Raw genomic sequence first — 25,589 nt, forward strand, 5'->3', positions numbered from 1 at the left:
GTTAATAGAGAACGGGAGCACCGGCATCGGGTACAGGGATGTAATTGGAAAGCGCCGGAAGCTGCCGTTAAACGAACACACTCCGGATAAACAAATTAACCAATCTTTCGAGAGCGTCAAGAGGCAGGTTGATTAGATATCGATCGTTCCGCGGCAGTAGATAACCGGAGACACCCCTATATAAACGATACCCATATAAAAGAGCCACCGGAAATACATAGTGAACCGGTGACCTGAGTTAACATTGAAAATAATCCACAGGTGAAAACGGAAATAACATTATATTTTATTATTATTTCAGAGAATATCGTCGTACGAAGAAAGAAAAAAAAAAGCCATGGGTCCCCTCCGCGTCATTTTCTTTATCGTCCTGGCGTGCTGGCTGTCCCGCAACCAAGGAGCCCCAATGCCCATGAAGATCGGTACGTGAAAACGTTGCGAACGCAGCTTAATGGAGTACGCATTTATCTCGGCGAGGATAACACCATCGGTCCGGCAAAGAGGCGTGCATAGATCAAACGAAGTAGACGCAGGGACGCCGTTCCCGTCACGAAAGTCGCGCATTTCGTGAGGGTGGCTCCCTCTAACCTCGTTCCGTTCCATTTCCACGAGGGATTCTTAGCGTTTCTTCCTACGTTCGCCATGCCCGTCTGCAAGTCGTACACACGCGCACCCCGAGCGCCATGGCGCAGACAGAAAACAGATATCCAAGCCAACCCCCCAAAAAAAAACACCCGCTGCACGCCTCCATATAGGCTTCGAGGACATTATCTCTACTCAAGGATTCTCCAGGAGAGACAACGTGACAGACGTTGATATTATAAGAATCGAGGTGTTCCATTTACTCGACTGAACTTTCTTTATGCGTCTGCATATCTTCGTTCTTGTACGCTTGGTCGCGTGCTACCTCGACGTCTGGGACGAGGACGAACTACGGAGTCTTTATTGACGTATTATACAAGGCGCTCGCTCGCGGTTTCCCTTGTTTCCCAGCCTGGCAGACAATTGTGTAGACATTTGTCATTCCTTTCTCTGGGTAAACAGCTCTTATGAAAATAACCCAAATATTTAAAGGAAACGAATGGGTTTCATAAAAATGATCTCGACTCTCTATAAGGTAGCACAGCTATACAGATATACGTCAGTGGACATGCCAAATGCCTTTGCGAATCTTCGAATATACGCACGACATTCTTAATACTGTGAGAAATTTTCATCGACCCGCACGCGAATTAAGTTGTTCGATGTGAATTTATACTTTTTAAAAAGATTACAAAATAAACTTAATTCTAAATGATTATTAATAAGAGTGATGCTGCTCGATTCAGCTGTAGTCATCGTAACTCGCGTCATTTTATTTCATTGGAACAATCGCGTAAACCCGAACTGCCGCGAAACTCGCGCGTGCGATCCCTTGAAATATCGTCGTGGCCGGAAGTGACTTGAGACATTGCGAAAGTCGATTTTATTGTATTCGTTTTCACGCAACGGCGGGAAACTACCCTTATTCCTTTTTTTCATCTCTAGGGAACGCCGAGAAATAGCGAAGCCTATTTTGAAAAGGTTAAGGCGTCCGAGAATAAGGCTTGCGTAACGGCGACGAAGTCATGGTCGGCGAGCAAATCGCACCAAAGACACGAGGGGCCTTTGAGTCTATATTCACGGAGTCCATTAGCGTTCGGCACGTTGCCTATGAGGAAGAAAAAGAAGAATGATTTAGCCGAAGAACGGGCGCGTGAATGTGGAAGCACCCACGTCTTTTATTCCGAGCATAGCTCCCTTACGTGTCAATGGACTTAGCATGTTTTGTATGGAGAATGTCCGCTACGTGGGCAGGACAGTCGATCTCTATGCATTGTACGTCAACGACGTTGTTCCGTAGCATTCGGTACGGGAAGAATATCGAAATACATGGAGAACTTCCGTAGTCGCTCGGAGCACTTCCTGATAATGACACCAGCGCCGCCCACGGGATTCCTTGGAGACTGGAAAAAGTCTTACAGGAAATTCATGCCAATCCTGGAGTTATGATGGACTTTAAGCTCGGCTCGTATACGCAATCCACGTCTCAGGTCACGAGTGTCGATTATAATTTTAAAGGTAATAAATGAGAGCGAAAGATCTGAGAGAAAAGGAGAGATTTGCAAGTGAAGAGAAAATGATCAGAGGGATAAGGAAAATATTTAATTCTTACAGTCCGATCGTTCCGAGGGAAGAGAAATTTTCAACAAAATTTTCGTGACAGCTTGCTCGTGACATGTTAATTTTACAGTACGCTTTGCCAGGTTACCCTGACCTACAACTTCGAATATGATCTACGCCCGAGCGCCGACGATAGAAATACCCAAGGCTCGTGCACTTGTCGCCATTTAGGAACGGCACGGAGTTGCGACCCAAAACCACGTAATTTGTTTCGCTACACTTCTGGAAAATTGCGTACTTGAGTTTCATGATAATTAACCTCAGTCCAGTGATTAGTGGATTGGAGCAATTTCGAAAAGTTTCTCGACGATATTCACCGAGCGATCATTATTTCTTCTTTTTATACTTCTTCGTATACTCGAGCAGAGTAAAATCACCTAATACTCTAGCTTAAAACCTCGTTCTACGTACACGATCCAAAAATAAGAATTTCGCTATTCAGCACGGTCATATTAAGGCATATTACAAAGTCGTATGGGTACAAGCTCATGACCCTATAGGTACGAACCTCAATAATTTCAAAAGCATACCTTTACAGGTATACACAAAAGATGAAAATCTTCGGAAGCCCTACGAAAATTGTCATTGACAAATTATAATAAAAATCGATACCACTCCGACACTCGGTAATATTTCTCAAGGAATTCCCGTGAACCAAATTTTTCCTTTGACTAGCGAAATCCCATACGATCTCAGAAAGCACGCGGCGGAAACCGGAATTGGCTGGACCAGCAAAAAAATTGGCTTTCAGAAAGATTTTGCTATATGTCCAAGAGCAGTGAAAAATATATAATAAAATTCAAAATCGATTTCTGCACGTATATTATCTGATGCATGCTTAATAAAATGCGTTATCAAATAGCTATGACCTTGATTGCATGGTCGAAGATAATTTTGCGATACTGTACGCTCCTTACGGCAACGTCTTTGTTCTCATAATGAATAACTATACGATTGGCTCAATCACGGTGTATTCATCGCTCGGCAGCACCCTACTTGGACACTGCACAAAATCGTACAACAATAACAACAGAGCACAAGATTAAATTACACTACGCCGTATTACCCTTAGAAAATATCGAGCAGCGTTTCGCTGGCTGTTACAATTTCAGACTCAACGAATTTAATAATAGCACTACCGAACTGAACTTTGCTTCGGAGCAGATAATAATTACATGTTTAATTAAACTACCCTCGGCGCACAGAAATTCACCCCTGTCGTTTTGCGATATTCTCAAGATAACTGCACCTACAGTGGATTTGCCTCTCGTGCGGTACTGGATAATAAAGAAACTCATTACATCCCAATAGGAATACAATTGGTCATCGATGCCGTAAAGGAAACAAAAGACAAATGTATATGTATACAGTCTATTGCCGGTTACGTAATGTCAATGTAAATATCTGTATCGTATACGGTATAATACTATGCTTCTCGAATATTCAAATCGAAATGGCTATTTCACAAGGAGATATGGAATCGTCGATACTTTTCGGAAATCGACCTTCCTCCTACCATATTTGGCACAAGCATAACGTTTTGGTTCTGCAACACCGGATATGCACTGCTGAACGAATCATTTCCCGCTATTTCTCCGTACACCTACAGTTTCTATGGGGAATCTGCAAACAGTTTGATTCTCCGAGTTTTTTCATCATTTCCGCTGTATTCTCCAACTTCCTCGACAAACCGGGATGACCTTTATGCCGCCCATGTATTTTCGATGACAGGCGCTTTTCACTGGATTTTCATCTAATCCTTGGAAATAATAGTCCGGTCCAATAGGTTACGTCACGACGTGATGTTGAATATAGTAGACGAAGAGGCTGCTCTGGTCGCGACGGACGCCCACGCGTATCCGTTAATAGGAATTCCGAATGAATGGCGGGCGCGTCCGTTGACTAGACTGTGCGAGAAAAGTGGGTTCGCTACACGTGGTGCGAATTCCAAGTTTTAGGAGCGTGGTACCGTATTTGGAAGGGCTGAGAGGACCTGTACTACGATAGGTGAAGGATCGACTGTGCACCATCGGCACAGTAAATTAGAAACAAACAAGTAAGGGAAAGGATGGTTTTTATTAATTGGAAAATGAATGGATGCACGAACGGGAGCGAACGGTTACGGAAATGCACGGCTGCTCAGACTGCTAGGTTGAGATAGAGAGGGTAGGAATAAGCGTCAGGTAAATAGTGCCGGAAACAGGGAGCAATTTATGGAGAACGTAGTAGGACGAATCGGAGCTGTAAAATCGAAATCCTTCCACCAATTAATAAATTGGGAGTACTCACCGGAGCTGGTTCAGCTGATCCGTGAAGGCCGAGAACTGCATCCAGGAGACACTGAGGTGGGCACTGCACTATAGCACAACACTGCACCTCCGAAAGACACGTAGAAAGTCGATAGGATTTTTTGGATATTGAGAGAGAGCAACGCGAGAACCACACAAGCGAGAACTTCCTATACCGTATAGGAAACGCGGCTAGAAAAACTATAAACAAATAGCACGGGAGCACGAGCGACCTCGAGGCACCCCGATCAGTGTCCCAAGACTGACTGCTCTAAAGCAGTCAATTGGCAATAGTCAAATTCTGGAACTAATCATTCTGATTGGTCGAGGTCCTTGTAGCCGATAACTCTTATCCTTTCCCTCGAATCATCCCTTTAAACTAAATCAAGAGCGTTCCTTGGCGAATCGGTACGTCACTCCTGGAGATCCTCCACGGAGGCTTCCCCAGGGCATCGGCCGACAGATAAGCACCACATCCTCAACTCGGGTCACGGTGTTGAGTTAATTTAACTTTTTATTAATTTTAATTACATCCCAAACACGAATTTTCTTCCAGTAATTAAAATTTCGATCTCATAGCCAGTGCATTCAATTTTGAGCGAGATTAAAATGAATAATTCGCAGTTACCGTACCAAATGAAATTAAAAAAAAATACGTGGAGATAAAAACGCGTTCCAATCTATCACGCATTGAATTTAACTGACTCGATTCAATAAATAAAATTTTCTCCATTTTAAAAAATAATCCACCAAAGTTCAATGGTCGACAGTGGATTTGATTCTTTAACGTAAAATACACTATAGACGTCTTATACAGATACGTCGAACCGTGACGTAGTACGAGTTGGTTAGGATCAAAAAGAATTAACCCTGTTGAAATTACGCTCAACGCCTCTAAACCGTTCCATCAATAGATGAGGTATATATATACAAAGTCATGAAATACAATGGATTACTGCTGTAGCAGAGCCGAAACGCCCGCTTCCCACTTTACAAAGTAACCAACGTATAGCAAATACAGGGAGGGTGAAATTGCTTTGTCGATATTAACAGTCACAATATACCCTCACGTGTAAGGAAGACGTGTAATATTTCCCTTGCGCAGAGATTGTACGCATTAATTCAAAATTATGATAAAATTTTAGTCGCTCCTTAAACCCCATATCTGTCGAGCTAAGCCGCCGACACAATGCGCAAAGACGGGACGAAACACTAAAGATGCAATCTTATGCGCCAACTGCAATATTGTAGCAGCAGGTATACTTGTGTATAAAAAGAGTGTCAATGACTTGAGCAGTACCATGTCTCCTCCAGCAAAACAGCAAAGTATCTTTAAGGGTAAAATAAGAACGATGCACCGTAGCACACTATAATTTCACCCTCTCCTCCCAAACTTACATTAACCCCGCTATTAACAGTCTTATGTAAATTTTGTTTGCGAGCAGTCGCGCTCGACAATGCCGCGAAAGCGAGTAGGTAATGTTTCCACAGTCCCTTCCCGGCCTTGAATAATATTACTTGAGTAGCACTAAAGTACAGAGCCCCTCCTTTTTAACCTCTCGAAATATCTTTGCACCCGCGTACTTTTCTCCCTTTTCATTTATAATACAAGCAAGTTCTCCGGTAGACTCCAACAGCCCTTAAGCTATCCACGGCGTGAGTTAATCCAAGGGATGAAATAAGTTATCCCGTCCATCGATTTGAGAAGAGAAACGCTTTCTGGGTCTGGTATAGACGATGCAGTGGTACCATTAAGAATCCTTCACGGCAATAGTCATCCGATAGAGAAATCAATCGGAAACGATAGATTGCCGAACGCTCGATTACACATCGGGGATCCACGAGTCGAAGAGTAAGAGAGATGCAAAGAGTCATGGAACATATCACATCACCGTCGGCACTGTCGGCACACTGAAACCAAGATGTTATTGTTGTACAAGAATAACGCGAGCTTTGTTCGCATAATTATTGTTTAGCTTGGATACCAAGTCTGCAAGGCCACGGGTTCATTACGTGGCTAGATAAGCGACTCTGGCTCGGTTTCTCTCCCCCGTCACTTTATCCAGTCTCGGTCGACGTCAACTCTGTATCTACTTGCCGACGGTCTCTGTTTTCTTCTTCCTTCCTTCCTTCCTTCCTTCCTTCCTCTTTCCTCCTCGTTGTCCCTTCTTCCGTGTGAACGATAGTGTATTACCAAGTTTTCAACTCGGCAAATGGATAGCGCTGCTTAGCCGAGCGAGTGACGCAAGGCGAGGTTGAACGTGAAATCAAGGTAGTCCCACATAGCTATAAAAATATTGTGATTTCGGGTAGAGCCAAAAATGGTGTTCAACATTTTTCTACGATCTTTTAAATCGAGAGGATTAAACGCTTGGAGAATATTCTCGGTTTGTCGATATAGGATTATTAATTATGTAGGTCGGTAGCGATAAGAGAAAATTGATAAGATGCGTTTTTTGCGACACCTGGTCGAAATTGGACAATATCCACGGTAACGACGGAATGATAATTCACATCGCGGTTTGCGAGAACTACAATTCACGTTCTAAGATCAAAGGAAAGTTTGTTGCCGGCGAGTCTGACCGAACTTGAAGTAAACCGCGAGCCCGAAGATGCATAGCCGTATAAGCGGAACTGCACTGAGCATGCGCAGAACTCTACGAGTCACGGTAACAATTTAACTGCAGTTGCGGCAACAAATCAGCCACTTCAACTCGAATTATATAGAGAATTACTGTAGAGGCTACTGCCTACGGGGACTCGTGCGCGATAAATTTCGAGAATACCGGATGGCATCGATCACAAAGAGAATTTCGATCTGTGCCTAATGAGCCGCTGGGTCAACGAGGAAAGAATCCGAGTAATACGATATTTCACAAAGGGAGCCCTGCTTCTACGATTAACCAAAGGGAATCATTCGGCGAAGGTTTCGTTCTTTTTGTCGACGAGGCCTTCCTCAGGTGGCTTACTAAGGACATTTGCTGCGTCTAATTAGAAACAATGCTGCTCATCCAGAGTGTAGTTAGTCTAAGAGCATTTTGGTAGATTGCCAAATTTATACCAACACGACATTCTCAGGTGGGTCACGAGAATACAACCGAAAGGTATGTAATGTTGATATGTATTGTTTTATTTCTAGCCAAGGAGCTATTCTAGCGAATATGACGTCAGGATAACAAACAGTATCGTCCATTCACAGGAAACGAGAAGTATTGAACTGATGGCAATGCCAACTTATTGTCAGAGAAAATCTATGGAGATGCGCAATAAGTACTATTTATTACTTTGATCTATATTTAAAGATCGTTCACTCATTGGAGATTGAGATAGGTCAGGTCGAATGATCTGGAGCAATGTTCCCTAACGTTATACCAACGAATGGGATATATTGATAGGTGGAATTCCCACAGGTCCTTACGATTCCATAAGATCGTATTCCAAAGTTACTGAAGAGTTTACAGATCGAAACTTCTTTTGTTCCAAACACATGAGAAGTTCTTTCAGACGTATAGGTTCCTGTTGGCAGAACAAGTAAATCACGTTAGGTAGAATTTTCGCGATACTGGTATAAAGTCTCACATACCCGGTGGCATAATACTTCATTGAAGTAAACATTGCTGATCAAGTAACCCGTGAGACAGCAGTCGCAGCGATCGCATCAATGATAGATTCAGCTGTACTATCTTGTGGTTTCAGACAAACGATGCCAGTAGTCAGAGTCAGCGTTGAGTTAGACTGATCTCTGTTCCCGTCTGCTCGACTACCCTTTGACTTGCTTTGACCCACATTGCTGTACTAGATGTCAACAAGCAGACATAATAAGAAATCGAGTCGACCCTGATACACTGCAACATTAAATAACAGAAGACTTGGAATGAGACATCAGATATTTGTATGTACAGCAGATTTTTATCGTATGGTATTAAAGATACAATGAAAGTTAATAATTACGTCTAGTAATGGATTCTTATGATTTAATGGATATCGTGTATGCTTTTCTAAAATTGTATAAAATGTTCAGTCCTACAGTCCGTAGACTACAGTCATCGAATGTCGAACTTTTTCGACGACCTACTTCAATTTCCGATTTATTCGTATAAACTCGACAGAAGTTCTCGGAACTCACCGCGGCTGTCAAACGCACGCATGGCTCTTCGAACTTTTGACAAGGAAAAGACGTCAAAGCCCACTTGGAAATTGCTAGAACTCACTTATTCCGGACTGAAGATGCTGCGCGTCTTGCGATAACATTACGATAGCCAATGTCTGTATATACTATATATAGTGGATGTAAATAGTTGCACCTTCGATTTTGAACTCCGTCGACGTGTTACTTTTACAAGAAGACGTTTATCCATATCAACGTTGAAATTGTCGAATGAATTAATTCCTTCGGGATGGGGATTACGGGAATCCCTAAAACAAAAAAAAATGACAACGTACATTTTTTATTTCAAAACTTTTCATTTGACTCCAATATATTATAGCGGCTTGTTATGTATACGATGGATATAAAAATACAAGGGTACTGTTATCAATTAGCGAAATGGATGCTCCAAGTAATCAACAGGCTCTGTGATCGGTCTACCACTCATTGGCGTGATAAAGAGTTCGCTGCTTCATCGCTCGTAATAAGCAGTTTCTCCAGCTGACTCGACGACGCGTTTTGAATCCTTAAACCTTGTACTTCAGGGAACAGACTTTGGACGAGGAGAAAGAGGAAGAGCAGCGGTATCAGGGGAAAAGGATAGACTGAGAAAGATAGATAGGAAGAGATCCAGGGGATGAGGATGAAGATGAGAAGAAGATTGAGCTGCACCCTCATAGTGATGCTGCCAAATGAAACCTCCCGAAATTTCTACTTCGGCCAATTTGTATTATGGAAATAGCTCATTCGAGAACGAATATTTTTTAGGAAATTCGCCAAAATGAAGTCGCGGATTTTTTAATCCACACATGTGACGTCGGCATCCGATTTAGAGTAATTTTCTACACTTCATTACGGGAAGGTGTATTAAAAAATGAATAAACAATGTACCACCCGTTACATACTTATATGTAAAATCTTTCATGACTTTAGGAACGAATACGGTACTGCGTACCTAGAGTTACGTATGCATATGTTCATTCACGCGTACCGATACGACGTTCCTGAAAAGCTCGGAAACTCGTAATAATTTACCCGACTAAACTCCATCGGCAGGCAAAACTCATAATTCACGAGCCGAAATAATTACAATTTATACGCGATTATACGCGGGAGTGCTGGATTTTCAGGGGAGCGTTACAGCTGCGCATGTTACTGCAACTGCAGAAGCAGCAGGCGAGCACATAGGCCGCAACTGCGCCACTGCGTTCGGGACAATAAATATACGGTGAAACAAAGTGTGATTTGCGATGTGACGGGTTTACAATGCTGTGAAACGGCAATAGTTAACGTGGACTTCAGGGACTTATGGGCTTTTTACGACGGTAGGACTCCTATATAAAATACGAGGCCGATGCGCCGTAGGTATAGCGAAAGGAAGAAGAAGATTTGAAATGGGAGAAAAATAGTAGGCGAAAATTCTATTAAGTCAATCGGACCCGTTCAATTCCTTTCCACAGGACACTCGAAACTATTCGGATTCCCCGAAATCTCAATTTCGAATTCTCTAAGACCTTTAATCGAAATTCATCCGACTTTATCTCTTGCTCCGAGAATGTAACCTGCGCAAGCTGCAACTACACGACCCTGGCGTAATCCTAATCGGCCAGGGCTCAGGGATTGCTTAGTTTAAACTGACTAAATCGTATGCAAGTTAGTTTCTATGGGACACTAGTTGAACAGCTTGCCCGGTTATGGTAAATCCACACTCCCAAGTACGATGTTATAAGGAATATTAACATACGTTATGCCTTCAGGATCTACGAATTGGGATATATATCTCTTTTATCAGTCATAGATCATACGAATATATATACGTTGTATGATATATGGCTGTATTTATCTCGGTAAATTGGCATGTGCGAATTTTCAATCTATCCTTTGATAATGAATGATGCTAATTAAAATCGTGTTGAAATTTAAATAATTATGTTGCTGAAAGAGATATTAAAACGTTATTGGATTGTTCATTAGCTTTGATAATACTTAACAAAATTGCTATATGGTTAATTGGGTATATGGATTTGTTGATGTTATAATACCATTATTTATTAACTTTTTTCAGGAGCTATCTTTCACGATGGAGATGTGGAGCACCAGATTGTCTTTCTTCATGCAATCGATCAAATCAAGTACGACAGTAAAGAACCTACTTTCGAGTATGAACCAATCATCAAATGGGTATCTAGTCGCACCGACAGCTTTTCCACGGAAAGAGTTAGTGAGTGTCACGTAATTAGAGATTATGTGAAAATGAAAATTTTATTTTTATTAAGTGTTTTCAAGAAAATATATATAAGTATATTCCAAGCGGAGTGCATTAAAGTGCAAAATGATATGGATGGACGGTATTTGTAATTAATTAAAGTAATGTTTATATAACAATCGAAGCGGTTACTGAACGTGGGTAAATATTCCATTAGGTTTCGAATGAATTTAATTTCATTTCGCAGGAACTATGTGAATTTCATCCGAAATAATAATAATGAAATATTCGTTAAGTTTACGGACATATTACGTAGGGACAGAAGATTTTTAAAAAAATATTATTAATTCTGAAAAATTATACAGCACGTATAATGATGCTAAAAAAATGCTCCGTTTGCCTTGAGAGAAAATTCTATAAATTTTATTAGATCAAGCGATATTGGCATCTGCGAATTTCCTAAAAAAGTAAATACCATCCCTTACTTCCTCGTGATCTCCTACCTCATAGTAAATCTCCTTCAAAATCTCCTTCTCAATCACCCTCACTTATCATCCCCTACCTTTTAAGGTATTCCGAGCGCATGACGGCAGTCTTCAGAAATTAATAATTTCTCATATATATTGGATATATAATATAATTTGGATATATCAGAGATTAAGTATCGCACTTAAAAAATTCGAGCCACCGAAATTTGTCACTTTCAAAAATTACAAAATTATATAAAAATTCTAAATTTCGTCTGTTTTATGCATCAGAGAGTTTAATAAGAATCTAAAAATCGTTTTATCGCAGTACAGCTTTACGTGCTCGAGAATATTAGGGACCCTGCTTGGGCGTCCACCAAAAAAATAGACTTTCGTCCTGGGAATACCTTAACGGCTTAAAAGAGTCTTACAAATTTCCCAAACTTTCCGCTCATCGTTCGCTTAATTATTTTTTGTCTTCATTTTCAACGCAGCCCGCGAGATGATCAATGAGGGCGTCGTGGCGATTTTTGGCCCCACGAGTCCACATACTCGTGGGATCGTTTCCAGCGTCGCGGCGACTTTCGACATACCTCACATAGATTTCATCTGGATCCCGCCCGAAGAGTCTATTTACCCACCTACAGGCATCAACGTCTACCCCAACAGCAAAGACTTCATCCAAGTAAGCTCAAATCGATTACCGGCTCCAGTAATTCCAGATTGAGGTCCAGAATATATCCTCAGCATCCGATTCCTCCCAGGTCGTTAAAACGATAAACCGATATATACTATGCTGGAAAAACAAAACTGCATCTCGAAAGCAGCGACACTTTAATACCTGCCTTGATGCAATTTGGCCATAGCGCATACCAATATGTGCATGTATATAATATACCAGCACGATATATCTATATATACCGACATATACACATAGTTACTTACGGACTCATATACGCGCGTATGCATAGACGAAGAGAGGAAAACTATTTCCTAGTCATGTAGAATAACACAGTGGCACACGTGTACCCCCATTCCGGTCTACAATAATCCCATTTTATCTCCAGCGAGTCCCGCCGTTCCCACTCTAAGAGGAATTTCGTGTATCTATATTTTATTTATTTGCCCCGCTCGGGATTTCTGAATAAAATAAATTAAAAGGTGAAAAAGAAGGAAAAGAAAAAATGATAAAAAGGTAGAAAAGTCGAAAAGAAGGCTTCTCCGTCCTCTCGTTTATTCAAGTATATTGTTGCCCACTGATAATACGGTTAACGGGAAACGGTCGGCGCCCGCCGGCTTATGAAATCTCCAAGAATACTTCAGGAGCTCTATACTGATACTCTTTCGACCATGGAAGACGGGACCACGTAGTACTTGGAATATTTCGCAAGCCTCTCTGAGCAAGATGAAGTTAATTCTATGCCCGCGGAAATCGAAGGCTTATTCCGGTTGGTTCCCTCGAGGAAACTTCTTCCTGGGAAGTATTTTCTTCTTCGTCATTAAAATCGTGAATATTGACTCTTTATTAAGTATCTGCGTAACAGAGGAGACGAAGAGGGCATTGACGCCAATCGTCAAATTGGTCTCATCGCAAATTGGGTGTCGCTGGGTCCAAGTGGTAAGGTCGCCGTCGCGACGGCGCTAAGACTTTTCTTTGGTAAGGGTGGGGATATAGGGCCAACCGTAACATTTTATTGTCGAACTTTCGTCAATAAAGCTGCGCTAATAACTCAAGCTTAATTCACAGGGTCGAATTAACCGATCTGATCGGCCTCTTGCGCGTCCTCGAGACTCGCTTAACGACGTCTTAATTGTCATGATCGGCAAGATAAGTACTTTCCGGACGCGTCTCCCATTAGTTAAGTCTCATGGGATTTCATTAACGCACAGAATCCACATAGGGATTTCAACCCCTGAAATATATTGCCAACTCTTGCGAACTGTATCAAAAGACTCATTCCTCAAGATCGTCTTTAATATTACTTAACGTGCGTCGCTCCATGCAAGAGCTGTCTCTCGTGGAAAATTCTATGAGTAGGAAAAGCCGCATCTGACCTCGTACTGTATACTACAGTAATACTGTAGGTAAAATAGGCTGGGTAATACCTACTAAGTAAACTCGAATCTTTCTTTGCCAGCCATTTTCAATCGGCCCTTCGTTCCGGATCATCCTGTCTGAATAGTCGAATTCCAAAGAGAGACAAATCCTTTGCCGAACGTAAAGTACCTAATTACATTAATCAAACCGACTTGATTTGGTTAGGATTTTTAAGAAATATCAAAAGAATTCTTGAAACGAGTATTGAAAGCACTCGCGAAATTGCTTGAAATCGTTGCAATTATCTGTAAAAACGAAACTTTAAAGTCGAAGTCGGTAGTAACGCGTCAATCGATCCTTGAGCCCCTATTGGAACTCCGCATATTTTCTTTAACGTCCTTTTCTCATAACTCATTCCTTACTCGGTAGGAAATTACTTTGGCAGAATATAAACCTGATGACCTTTCAATCTTCTCAGGCTATCGCTGACCTGGTTAAAGCTATGAAGTGGAAACGATTAACGGCCATATACGAAACCAACGATGCACTGACTCGCATTCAGCAGGTTTTGTCGTTACAACAACCAGATGTCATGACAGTGAACGTCCGTGAACTCGGTGAACCCGATTATCGACCTCTGCTAAAGAAAGTTATAAAGTCACAACCCTATATCCTGCTGAGCATCAATGCCGAGAATATATTCACTGTCTTTTCGAATCTGAAGGAAATAAGGCCAAATCTGGATTACCTGTACAGCATCGTACTGGATCTGGTAAAAAAAAGTTTTTTATAATATTTAATAATCTTATTACATTTATATATATATATATATATCATATAAAATAATTCATTTAAAATATATATTAATATTAATGGTATACCAAGGAATATAACCTGAACAGAGGATAGGAACGGCAAAGAGATAACAATTACATCATTGCTATTCGTGTAACCAATAAATAATACTGTCTCGGATAATTAGACGGAAAATTAATATATCCATCTTGTAAAGAAGCATTATACGTATACAAAGTAACATTTTATACGTCCTTTCAAGTCTGGAATTAATTTCACCGAAAAGATGTTACACGGCTATTTGCAACCCCAAAAAATGCAGACCCTTATCAACGTCACTATCGTGACTTCGTTTTCGATAAAAATTTAATAACGTTACGCAAGAAAGCTTAGAGACGCCTTCATAAATTGTCAAGTCCGAGTGTCCGCGAGCGATGCGACAGGCCTGACGTGTAGAAAATATCACGAACAAACGAACGTGCACAATAAAATCGGCCTGGCACGTTCGCCGGCGAATATTTTCACATGTGGAATTGACAGTATTAGAAATATATGACACAATTTCAATCTTGCAGGATATGTGGAGACTGCCTCTTCACGAGGCGCTTAAGCAATCCAGGAGTAACATAACAGGATTTGAAATACTTACGGAAAACGCTAAGGACGTTTCTGAAAGCCTTAAATTCAATATGCAGGTAATTATTAATCATTTAATTAAATCTTATTACCTCAGTTTATGCAGCCATCTTGTTACACTGATGTTCATCGAAAGCACTTGTCGTTTGTTTTCATAAAATATGAAATCGTTATCCTTCCGATACGACTCTCCCGAGTCCTATCTCGTATCTCAACTAACCCCAATTGAAAGTACCTCAAGGATATCCCGCTCGATTTAACCGTCGCGGCCGAACAGACGTGAACCTACGTACCTATCGCTAGTATCGACGGGAGATTTTCGTTCTGCTAAAATTCGGTGCGTTGCGAAAGATCAAATCTCTCTCTTGAGAGTACAAAAAGTTCCTTACGTTTCTATCATATGATATTACAGTATGAATTGCTGCCAACTATGCGGTACCAAAAACCCGAAACTTCGTTGATTCGTTAGATCGTTCCGCGTGTACTGCCATTTACATAGACAGCTACTGAGACAGTAGCTGTCTGAGCTACTGACAGTAATTCATAACTGTTTAAAACACTTTGAATAATCCAAACACTCAAACCCCGTTGGGTAGAATACCAATTTTACGTTTTAATTATTTATTTCTATGTGACCACAAAGCCAGTTTTAACCTTAAAAGCGTTTGGTAATAGTATTACGAATTTATTTTATTGATTCAATTATATTATGATAAAACATCTGCGACTATTCTACGACGATTTTTTTTCTCGTAATATTGTTTAAACGTGTATTAGAAACGAAGGACAATTGAATTCCCATCGAATAACCTCCAACGCGTTTTATGTCGAACGATATCGAGGAAGAGCTCATTTCGTAAGCGGGCATAGTTGAATTTCGCTCGCTTGATGTAATTCCTTCATTAACCCCCTCGTACGGCAGAGGTACCGTTTCGAGCGTGCAATGGCCTACTCATTCTGCGTACCAGCCCACGACACGGTACTTACTACCAGCTGACGGCATCCCTTAATTTTCGTTTCATTAGCCTTACCCCACAGTTTGCATTGCGGGACTATACAAAGACATTAAACGGCGTATAGACCTAATGCTCCATTATTCTGAGAAAGAGACACTTACGGAACACGATAAAGGAAGACTGTACCCTCTGTTGAAAACGATTAGCAAAAATTTGTTTGGTAGTAACGACGGAAGCGATAGGATCCTTTATACGAGAATCCTGTGCGGACTGAATTTCACAACTTTAGAAATGACAATTATTGGTTTATTTTAATTCATTATTATCGAACACTTTTCACTACTTTTTATGTACGCAGGTCGAATCTGCTCTGCTCTACGATGCTGTCTTCCTGTTGAACGATGCACTCACTGTCCTGAACGAACGATTACAAAATGCCGACAAGCCGATGGTAATCGAGCCACCGCAGTTATCTTGTAACGGAACGGGAAAGTACTCTGCAGGTCCCAGCATTACCAACATTATGCGCGAGGTAAGATTCGCTTTGGGAGTGATGACTTTAAATGAAAAGTGTGAATTACTGTTACTTTGAATTAAAATTTAGGTTATCTTGCTTGTACAGAAATCCTCTTGTTAAAATAATTATGAAGCATGACTTATCTCCCCAGTTTTTCATACTTTCGCTCTTTCTTATCAACCGAGTTAAGAAAAATACGCTACCGAGTGCACGTTCATCGTGTTACGTTGAAGATAGCGCTTCTCCTGGGAAGAAAGTATGGTGTATATTTAAAGTGTCTCTGAAAAGATTGAAATAAATTTAATCACTTATTATCATTTTTAACTTTAGTCCATGATCAATATTTTTATTTTTATATGTCAATGTTACCGTACGCATGTACAGATATCGAAAGAAGGAAAATTAACCGGATATATGACATTTGACGAGGAAGGAAATCGTGAATTCGAACTGCCAGTAGTAGAATACCAAGCAATGAATTTTATACAAACCGGAGTGTGGACCAAAGATGGCGGCCTTCAACTTACAAGAACGGAAAGCGATCGTAAGGAAGCTATAATTGAGAATATCGAAAAAAAACTTTTCAGAGTCACTACAAGAGTCGTAAGTGTCCCTCTGTATATATTATAAATATAGATATTCATGTATAATTTCAAATGACTTTTAGGGTGAGCCGTACGTAATAGCGGTTGAGGAAGGAGCCGATCGTGGAATTCTTATTGGGGATAAGAGATACGAAGGCTACTGCATTGATCTTATTATGGAGATTGCCAAAAATCTCAAGTTCCAATATGTTTTCGAATTAGTACCTGACGGAAACTACGGGTCGCTTGATAAAAAAACAAATGAATGGGACGGTCTCATCAAACGCTTACTGGACCATGTAAGACACAAGCAGAGACGTCGGGTGCTTTGTCGATTGCTGAATAAATATGAGGCAATCTCGATACACACAAATCAAATGCAATGCTACATTGAACTTCCTTGTTTTTCTTGCAGGCCGCTGACCTCGCCATATGCGATCTTACGATAACCTATGAACGAGAATCTGTTGTCGACTTCACTATGCCATTTATGCATTTGGGTAAGACTATGAAGCGAGTCGTTTAAGAATAAGCAAAGTATATTATTGATTAAATGCGGATATTTCTTATTGCAATTTACTTTTTTGTATAATCTTAGGTATTAGCATTTTATACAGTAAATCGGATCCAGAGGAGCCAAAACTTTTCTCCTTTCTCTCACCCTTATCCCGCAGCGTTTGGATTTACATGGCTACTGCATATTTAGGTGTTTCTCTCATGCTGTATATTCAAGCAAGGTAATGACATTATTTATTATAAATCGAAATAACGAAATCAAAAATCTTTCCTACGCCATTGAACAGAGACTTTTACGTGTTTAAACAAAATTTCCATAACGATACGTGTAATTACAATATACTGCTTCAACGGCATATTAATATTTTTAATTCTATTTTAGAATATCACCCGGTGAGTGGGACAACCCCCACCCGTGCAATCCGGAACCGGAAGAACTGGAGAACAATTTCAACTTAAAGAATTCGCTCTGGCTCACCATGGGTTCCATTATGCAGCAAGGCTCCGATATTCTCCCAAAGTAAGATTCACCAGGAGCCCACACGCTAATCCAACCCGAAGCTTCCGATCTACGTTAACCGGAGCAACATTGCAAAGTTTTTAATGCTGGATTCAATATGACCACCGGAATTTCGAGAAGTACCGGTAATTGCTGGATAATCGAGGAATCGAACGAAAACTCGTCCGTTACGATAAGATTTCCTTATATTTGGGAAAAACAAGCGAATTAGAACCAGCACCAGCCAGTATTTTCTCAGGAAAGATAAGACACTGTGGCCCAAGCGTGGAGACGATTACGTTTACGATATTACGTAGCGTGCTTAACATCTCCCAGCTCTCCTCGCACGTGACTACCTGCTGCGCGAAGAAAATCCTAATCAGCGACCCGAAAAAATCCCTTAGTATCGACGACTATATGGATCGTATAGTATTTTCATACAAACCTCTTTCCTCTGAATCAAGTGGTCAGCTATTTTCACAAGCTTCCCATCATTTTTCAGGCAAATGTTATTGTCGTGCTATTCGGAACTCAAGGAAGTTCCGAAGAGTATTTTGAGGTTAGTTTAGTTCCGGAGCGAAGTAGACTTTGTCCTGATTTACCGGACCTCCTTTTTCCCTGTTCAATACAGATCTGCCAGCCTTATAATTTTGCTTGTCTCGGACTAGTTTTCTACGAAGTGGAAATATTATCGAAAAATTTACGTCACCGTATATATCTACACGGCTCAAAATCAATACCGTCTCATCGTAAAAGTCATGAAAGAGCCAGCCGACCGATCGTTCCATCCACTGGCATTCTTAGCTTCCTTGAGCTTCCTCCCGGACGGCATTCCCCGCCGGAAGTATCCTTTGTGATTACGGCATCTCCTAAACGAGCGGCGCTCGTTCACCCGTACGAAGCATCAATGTCGATAATTTATGCCCGATCTTCAATGCAGTCAAGATCGAATGATTTTAGCCGCAGATGGGCTCTCGCCCGCGGTGCATCCATTATGCGTCCGCTATGGCCTCACGGTGCTAAATGCACTCCATACAAAGAGGGCAGACTCGTCGCTCCGACGGTCGCCAGTTCCGAGGAAAGTTTCTAAGCAGCTTCCAAGGAAGCTGGCCTCTGGTGTCGCCGGCATTTTTTTACGACAATTAAGTTTAACGAGGCACTGTTTGCCGCACGTACTTCAAGCGGCTTCCCACTTATTAGCGCTGCCACGGCGCTAACTCTTCTCTGTGACATCACGCGTGTTTGCTCGCCACATACTAATGCTACTCAGTGTTTATGTTGTCAAGACTCACATCCACGACCCTCGGCAAACACTCCTCACTTACCTGCACAGCTGTGATACGTCATACGTGAAAAGCACGAGGAAGCCCCCTTTTTACCTTTTAACCTGAACTCCACTAAAAGTGCGATTTTACATTTTTCATTACTTTCACCCGCGACGATTACTTTCATTGCTTTCCTCGCTGATCAGGCACACAGGGAAACCCTAATGATTTATGTACCTTCCTAGCCGTCCTACACCTCCGTGCAAATTCTTCACGTTCTTTCGCCAACTTCACTCCTCCGACAAGATTTATCGCAACTTTTACGTATCCGACACCTTCTTGCGCTTTACGTCTTGCATATCTCTCTCCCTTTCGATTCGAAGCTATAAATCATCAAGATCGACGCCTTGACGAGTACGAGGGGGGTGGAAGATTTGCACGAAGTTTATTAAATTTTTTAATCTATCGATCTGCCACGTAAGCCTTTACCAATATCGAATACAAGGTACGTAAGTTTTTCTTCTTTTTTTTTTTAGGGCCCCATCGATACGCATGGTTGCGAGTATGTGGTATTTCTTCACTCTCATCATGATCTCGAGCTACACTGCTAATTTGGCAGCCTTCCTTACCACTGGTAAAATGGAAACGCAAATTCACAGTGCTGAGGATCTATCCAAACAGACTAAGATCAAGTATGGATCTGTGGACAGAGGATCGACAAAGTCATTCTTTCAAGTAATAATACTATTTTTTTTCTTATTATTATAAATATTTAATTATAACAGCATTCTCTTTGGCATATCTACAAATAATATTTACGATCGAAGAATTCGATTTCAACAGCCTTATCGCTTTGATAACTCAAGTCTTCGTTCAGGGATCGAATTTCTCGACGTATCAACGTATGTGGGCGGCCATGAATGATGCCAGACCTCGAGTATTCACATCGAGTAACGACGATGGTGTTGACCGCGTTTTAAAAAGCAAACAAAAGTACGCGTTTTTAATGGAGTCAACCACCATACTGTACAAGATACGAAGAAATTGCAGTCTCGTGCAAATAGGAGGAACTTTGGACACCAAAGGTTACGGAATTGCGATGCCTCGAGGTCAAAAAAACTTTCATACTAATTTTCATGTGATTATTTGTTAGATCAAACTTTTATACCAAACTCACGTTTTTTCCTTCTTTTTAATTCACGTATTTCAGATTCTCCTTATCGCACGATTATCAGTGGCGAGATTCTAAGGCTTCAGGAAAATGGGATTCTGACGAAGCTTCAAAGATTATGGTGGGAGGAAAAGCACGGTGGCGACACGTGTGATGGAAAAGACACGGAGGTTGATGATTCGAGTGAATTGGGACTGGCGAACGTGGGTGGTGTCTTTTTTGTTTTAATGTGCGGTTGTGCATTGTCTTTCCTAGTCGCCGTACTAGAGTTCTTGTGGAATGTACGCAAAGTCGCCGTTCAAGAAAAGGTACCTATACTATATAAACATATATGTATATATATACAACCAAAAGAAAGACTCTCCCCCAATCCTGTTCATCATTCATAATGCGAGGAACAAGGCGCACGTTAACGAGCTGACCTAAAACAATTTTCTTTGGCAGATCACACCCTGCGAAGCACTAATAGCCGAGCTCAAGTTTGCCGTAAACATTTGGGCGAAAACGAAACCGGTTAAGGTGGCGAAAAGCAGTAGCGGTACAAGTTCAGCCGCCGGGGGACTTGGCAGAGCAGCGTCCACTGCCAGGTCCATTGTAGGATCTTTTCTACGTCTCGACAAGCTCGACAAATTCGACAAGGACAACAAAACTAATTGACATGGAAAACGGCAGCAATGGGATTGACTTATCGTTAATCTATTAATTGATAAAATAATCGATAATCGTATTTTGACTGAATGCATTAAACTTTTGATTGGTTGTTGCCTACGGTGTTGCCATTTGTAATAATAATTTATTTGCCGAAACTCTGCGCGACGTTAGTCAAGTCGGATAATAATTGTTATGAAAATCTTCTGCGAGTCACGGAATCTCTTATTCATTTTTATTATTATGACTATGGAAATCCTATACTGTATTTTGAATAGGTACCGAATAACTTTGGGTCGAAGGTGGGACGTGAAAGACCACACGGTGTAACGTCATACACTGTGTGCCACCATTGGCGACCCACAATATAATGCCATAACTTTTTAGGCACGAACCGTGCTGTATTTTATGGCATCCATAGACAATGCATTGTGTATTCTTGACTGCTCTTATCCGTAATATATCTGTCAGCCATGGCGACCCGATGGTCCAAACGAAACCTCAAAAACGCCGACGTGTTCATCGCGCGGTACCTCGTGTGGTTAGAGAAGCTTGGATACTTGCGTTATGTTTTCAGAAGTTATAGCTTCCCCTTTTTTTTTTCTTTCTTCACTGTTGCAACAAACTTCTAAATAAAGCTTGTCAGTAATTCAGTATCAAACACGATTGTTGGATTTGTGAGAAAGAGTTTAATAAAAATGTAATTCCTTCGTACCTTTAATTTCTATTTAAATTCGTGTAATTTCGGCAAGAACGAAAGATATCTGGGACATACGTTATTTCTTCATTCGTGTCTTTACAACGGACAATGTGAAAATTCTCGTTAAAGTATGCTCAAGAGTTTTATTCGAAAGCGTGAGAGTTACGAGTAAAGTTTTTGGTGACGGGGCACGGCAATCCGAAGATTATTTGATTTTCTCAAACTTTCATATCTCCAAGAAAAATGTATTGCGGATGGAAAAAGTGAAATTTAATTTAAAAACATTTATTTTACTGTGTTACTTGGACGCGTTGGTAAAAAGATTATTGTTAAAGACGATCAAATCGATTATCTCGAATGGACAGTTAATTATTGGGCAATAAAGTGAATCGAGTGTAAAAGATCAGACGTAAAATTTTCAAATCACGAAAGACAGGCTAGTTAAGCTTGAGTCTGGGATCACACATGGAAACTTGTATCAATTCGGCAGGCGGCTCACTTTCAAGCCACGTTGCGTGGCTTCGGTCCTAAACTGCTGCGACGAGAGAAATATGAAACGATCTTGATATTAATTATCATCCAAGCGACGTATTAATGGCTTATTCTACGAGATAGCAGACAAGAAAACTGCGCCCTAAATCACAGCCAGCCCCCTGCACGGGTGTTATGATAAGTCCTTTTTAAGAGGGTAGACCTTATAAAAACATAGCGGGGAAGCAAAAGAGTCAAAGAAATATAGAAATAACTCTTTTCACCATTAAAATACAAAAGGCGCCCATAGGAAAGCTATACGCGCCCGTTGCTCACGGGATCTAGTGGAACCCACGGGATTAAGGAGTACCGCGGAGATCTTTTATCCTTTGTAAAAGTAAAGTGGTCCAGGAGAATAAAAACGAAGAATAGCCTCGAGACGATCGAGATGACGTTAGTGAATTCTGTGACATTGCGGGACCTTAATTCATATTGAGTGTACATCTAGCTGAAAAAATATTTCAGGATGCTGCTGGACCGAAGCTCCTTTAATACCAGCATCCTCCAGGATCTTTCACGTAATAATACAGCATAAAAATATATCTCGCAGGATCTTTATGTTATTCCTATGCTGTAGGTATGTGCACCGTATAGCCGTAGAGTGATGGCGGTAGCGATGCTGTAGGTCCAGCGCAGAATCCAACAATATTTGGACTTGGTCATAATGGCGTTAACGAACCGTTCCCTAGGTTTAGGGGATTTTCGTCTCCAGCAAAGCCCCGGGGTCTCCGCGTACCCCCCAGGGTACGCGGCACCTTTGTGTCATTATTGCTAGGGGACGTTTCGATCCGACTATGGCACCGAATGGACCTGCCACGAATAACGATAACTTCTCAAAGGAAAAGCCCCGGCCAAAGTGCTTCGAGCGGGCGAGATCGTTTGCGCAACAAGCGTCATTGCTTAATTTCATTTTCACTCATTTTCCTCCCCTCCTACATTGCCGAACGCAAATAGTCTCGAGTCAAGTGAAGTTCGTGGGTAATTTGGAGAAATTGCTGAAATCGTTGAAAAAGGCTTAATTATTTATTAGCATTTCGACGGAAGGATTGCCACGAATAATGGATGATAAACTTTGGTTAAAAAAATATCAATGCAAAAAATTGTACTGCGAAAGAAGTAAAGTTTTGCGAATCGAATAAAAGATAATGACCGAAAGATTTTCTCGCTCCGCGCCACTGTACTTCCACCGGTTGGTCTTAATTATGCAAACGAAGTAAATACAATGTAAACTCCAAGCCAGCAGGTTGCGAATTTTCGCAACGTGTGTAAATAACGTCGCGCAATTACATGCAATTTACGATATTGAACGGGTTACAGTGCATAATAAATATAAAAAGACCATACCAGCCTCTCCGGAGTTTCTTATTGTAATTTCGGCTGTTTTTAAGGAATTTCATAAAAATATACATATATAACCATACGTCCTACAGACGTACTCCTGCGTGTCTGGTAATTGTTTATGCTAAGTATCGAAGTGGAAATTTCGCTCATTAATAATGACTTCATATTCGGCACTAATAGCATTACCAGCGGTGATCAGACGGCGTGTAACTATCCACATAAATATTCCGAATGGGTGAATTTCCAGCTAACCGGCACGCAGAGACATTGACAGCGACAAGAAGAAGACCTCCGAGGTATTCGAGTGATTCATAGAAGTCCCGAAAAGAAGGATCGGCAATTATTCAAGATGAGGTGTTGTCCTGTACAAACAGTAGACGCGTGGGAGGTCCTCTTGTGCCGATCAGGACGAAACCCCTGCCGATCGTCCTGCCGACGAACCTGACGCCTCTATTTGACTCGCTAAGTACTTTCGTGCCGTTCCCTTCGGCTACCTCGGAGATCTTCAAAGTAACAATGCATCTATTTGCTTTCCTTCCTTGAAAACTGCGCCGCCCAGTGACGGTTACGTCGGGACCCCCCCTGCCCCAGGAAAAACCAAGCGACGCATCCCGAGGGGATGAAGACGTGAGATGCCGTCGCGGCGCGCAGCGCCGACGTCAAAACGGAAAGCATGCTGAGTGAGCCGTGACATTATCGAAAGGCGAAGAGACAGGTCTGCTTGGCGACATACATGCGTGTACCGGAGAGCGCAACAGGAAGTGGCCGAGGGAAACGAATTTCCTGAAAAAAAAGAATGGCGGGAAATTCAAATCGCTCCTTTCGTTTTTTTCATTTGAAAGAGACGAGGATGGGTACCAATGAAATTTTTCCTCTTCCACCAGCTTCTGTCTCCTCTATATCCGTATTCTGTTCGCTCATACAATTTACTCATCCCTTTTGCGACCTTTCGCTCTCCTGAGAATTCTCTCGATTAGGTATATATGTATATAACACGTATATCTGAAAGTTGCGCTACTCCTTTGCACAGCTTGCGCACCTGACGAGAGAGAAGGAGAGATGCGCGTGCGCGCACTTGTGGACCGGTTTTGCAAAATCCGAGGGATTCCGCGTAACAATCCGTTCCAAGTAGGGGATCGCAGGGATCGCCGGCACGAAGTATCATGGCGCGCAGTGAGCATCGGTTGGATGCTGGACGTTTTTCGTTAGTTCGCAAGGGGATGGAGAATTCCAAAGAAAGTCCTGACTCCTCGCGCTCGGCTCTCTCATTCATGCTGAGTCTTTTCAATAAAATACCATTGGTATATTGCACTTACATTATGCTCGCAGCATTCCGCCCTACTGTTTACCTCTGTCTCCGTCGGTCTTTCTCTCTCGCGCTTACCTGGAGACCGAAGCGATTGGTGTGTCGGTGCCAGCCAAAAGAGGCAAGAAGGTAAGCGCGGTAGCCGGCCCGGTCGGTAAACAGATTGGAATCCATTGAGCGAAGAAGAGTTCTATTTGATATAATAATACGATTCATTCCATTCCTGTGGACCAATTCGAGAGCCGCGCTCTCATTAGAGACCAGCGGGACGTCTCCGGCCAGGGTTTTCTATCCTACGTATACAGAGAGACTACATGGACTCTCTTCGAATCGCGGCAAATTAGAATTCTTACCCGGTGACGATGAGAATTTCGCTCGCTTTCTTATTCATCTCGAGCCGCGCTTCAACGCTTTGCTATACCAACTGAGACCTCTTCCTTTTTATTCGGATGATTCGTTCGAGCTTTTTTATTCACGCGTCATGAAACTCTTTGGACGGACGAACGTAGATGGACATTTTTCATAAGAAAAACTTGAAGCAAGAATACATTTTTTCATTTTTACGCACTGTTTCTTGACTTTTTTTTTTTTTGAAATTAGTGAATCTTATATAATATGCTATTGACTTTGTATGATTATACGTGCTGGAATCTTATTTTAAAAAGGAAGCCTAATACTGTAAGGAAGGAAGAAGCAAAATCTTCAAATCGTCTCGATCGAGCAAAGAAAAAAACAAAGTGACTCGATGTAATTTACAAAAAGTCCCAAGTCCAATC

The 25,589-nt window shown here is 41.5% G+C and overlaps 1 protein-coding gene across 7 annotated transcripts in view; it reads left to right on the forward strand.

Moving 5' to 3' along the window:
- The window catches only part of LOC107269933 (glutamate receptor ionotropic, kainate 2), a 29,284-nt gene extending 7,628 nt beyond the window's left edge, over window positions 1-21,656 (forward strand). For 4 of the 7 annotated variants that reach the window (XM_015744386.2, XM_015744384.2, XM_015744387.2 and 1 more), the window contains 15 exons: window positions 302-422; window positions 10,703-10,858; window positions 11,805-11,995; window positions 13,827-14,120; window positions 14,719-14,838; window positions 16,094-16,267; window positions 16,637-16,855; window positions 16,920-17,135; window positions 17,252-17,336; window positions 17,435-17,573; window positions 17,735-17,872; window positions 19,653-19,851; window positions 19,994-20,225; window positions 20,327-20,595; window positions 20,732-21,656. In XM_015744386.2, the coding sequence (XP_015599872.1) occupies window positions 338-422; window positions 10,703-10,858; window positions 11,805-11,995; window positions 13,827-14,120; window positions 14,719-14,838; window positions 16,094-16,267; window positions 16,637-16,855; window positions 16,920-17,135; window positions 17,252-17,336; window positions 17,435-17,573; window positions 17,735-17,872; window positions 19,653-19,851; window positions 19,994-20,225; window positions 20,327-20,595; window positions 20,732-20,944 (2,730 nt within the window). In that variant the 5' untranslated portion in view covers window positions 302-337 and the 3' untranslated portion in view covers window positions 20,945-21,656. Of the gene's footprint in view, window positions 1-301; window positions 423-8,186; window positions 8,383-10,702; window positions 10,859-11,804; window positions 11,996-13,826; window positions 14,121-14,718; window positions 14,839-16,093; window positions 16,268-16,636; window positions 16,856-16,919; window positions 17,136-17,251; window positions 17,337-17,434; window positions 17,574-17,734; window positions 17,873-19,652; window positions 19,852-19,959; window positions 20,226-20,326; window positions 20,596-20,731 lie in introns of those variants that run through there. The other 3 variants (XM_015744388.2, XM_025087322.1, XM_025087323.1) reach the window with 3 other exon arrangements.
- The last annotated feature ends 3,933 nt before the right edge of the window (window positions 21,657-25,589 follow it).

This window comes from Cephus cinctus, unplaced genomic scaffold (assembly GCF_000341935.2).
Source record: "Cephus cinctus unplaced genomic scaffold, Ccin1 Ccin1_scaffold0690, whole genome shotgun sequence".
NCBI classification, from domain to species: domain Eukaryota; kingdom Metazoa; phylum Arthropoda; class Insecta; order Hymenoptera; family Cephidae; genus Cephus; species Cephus cinctus.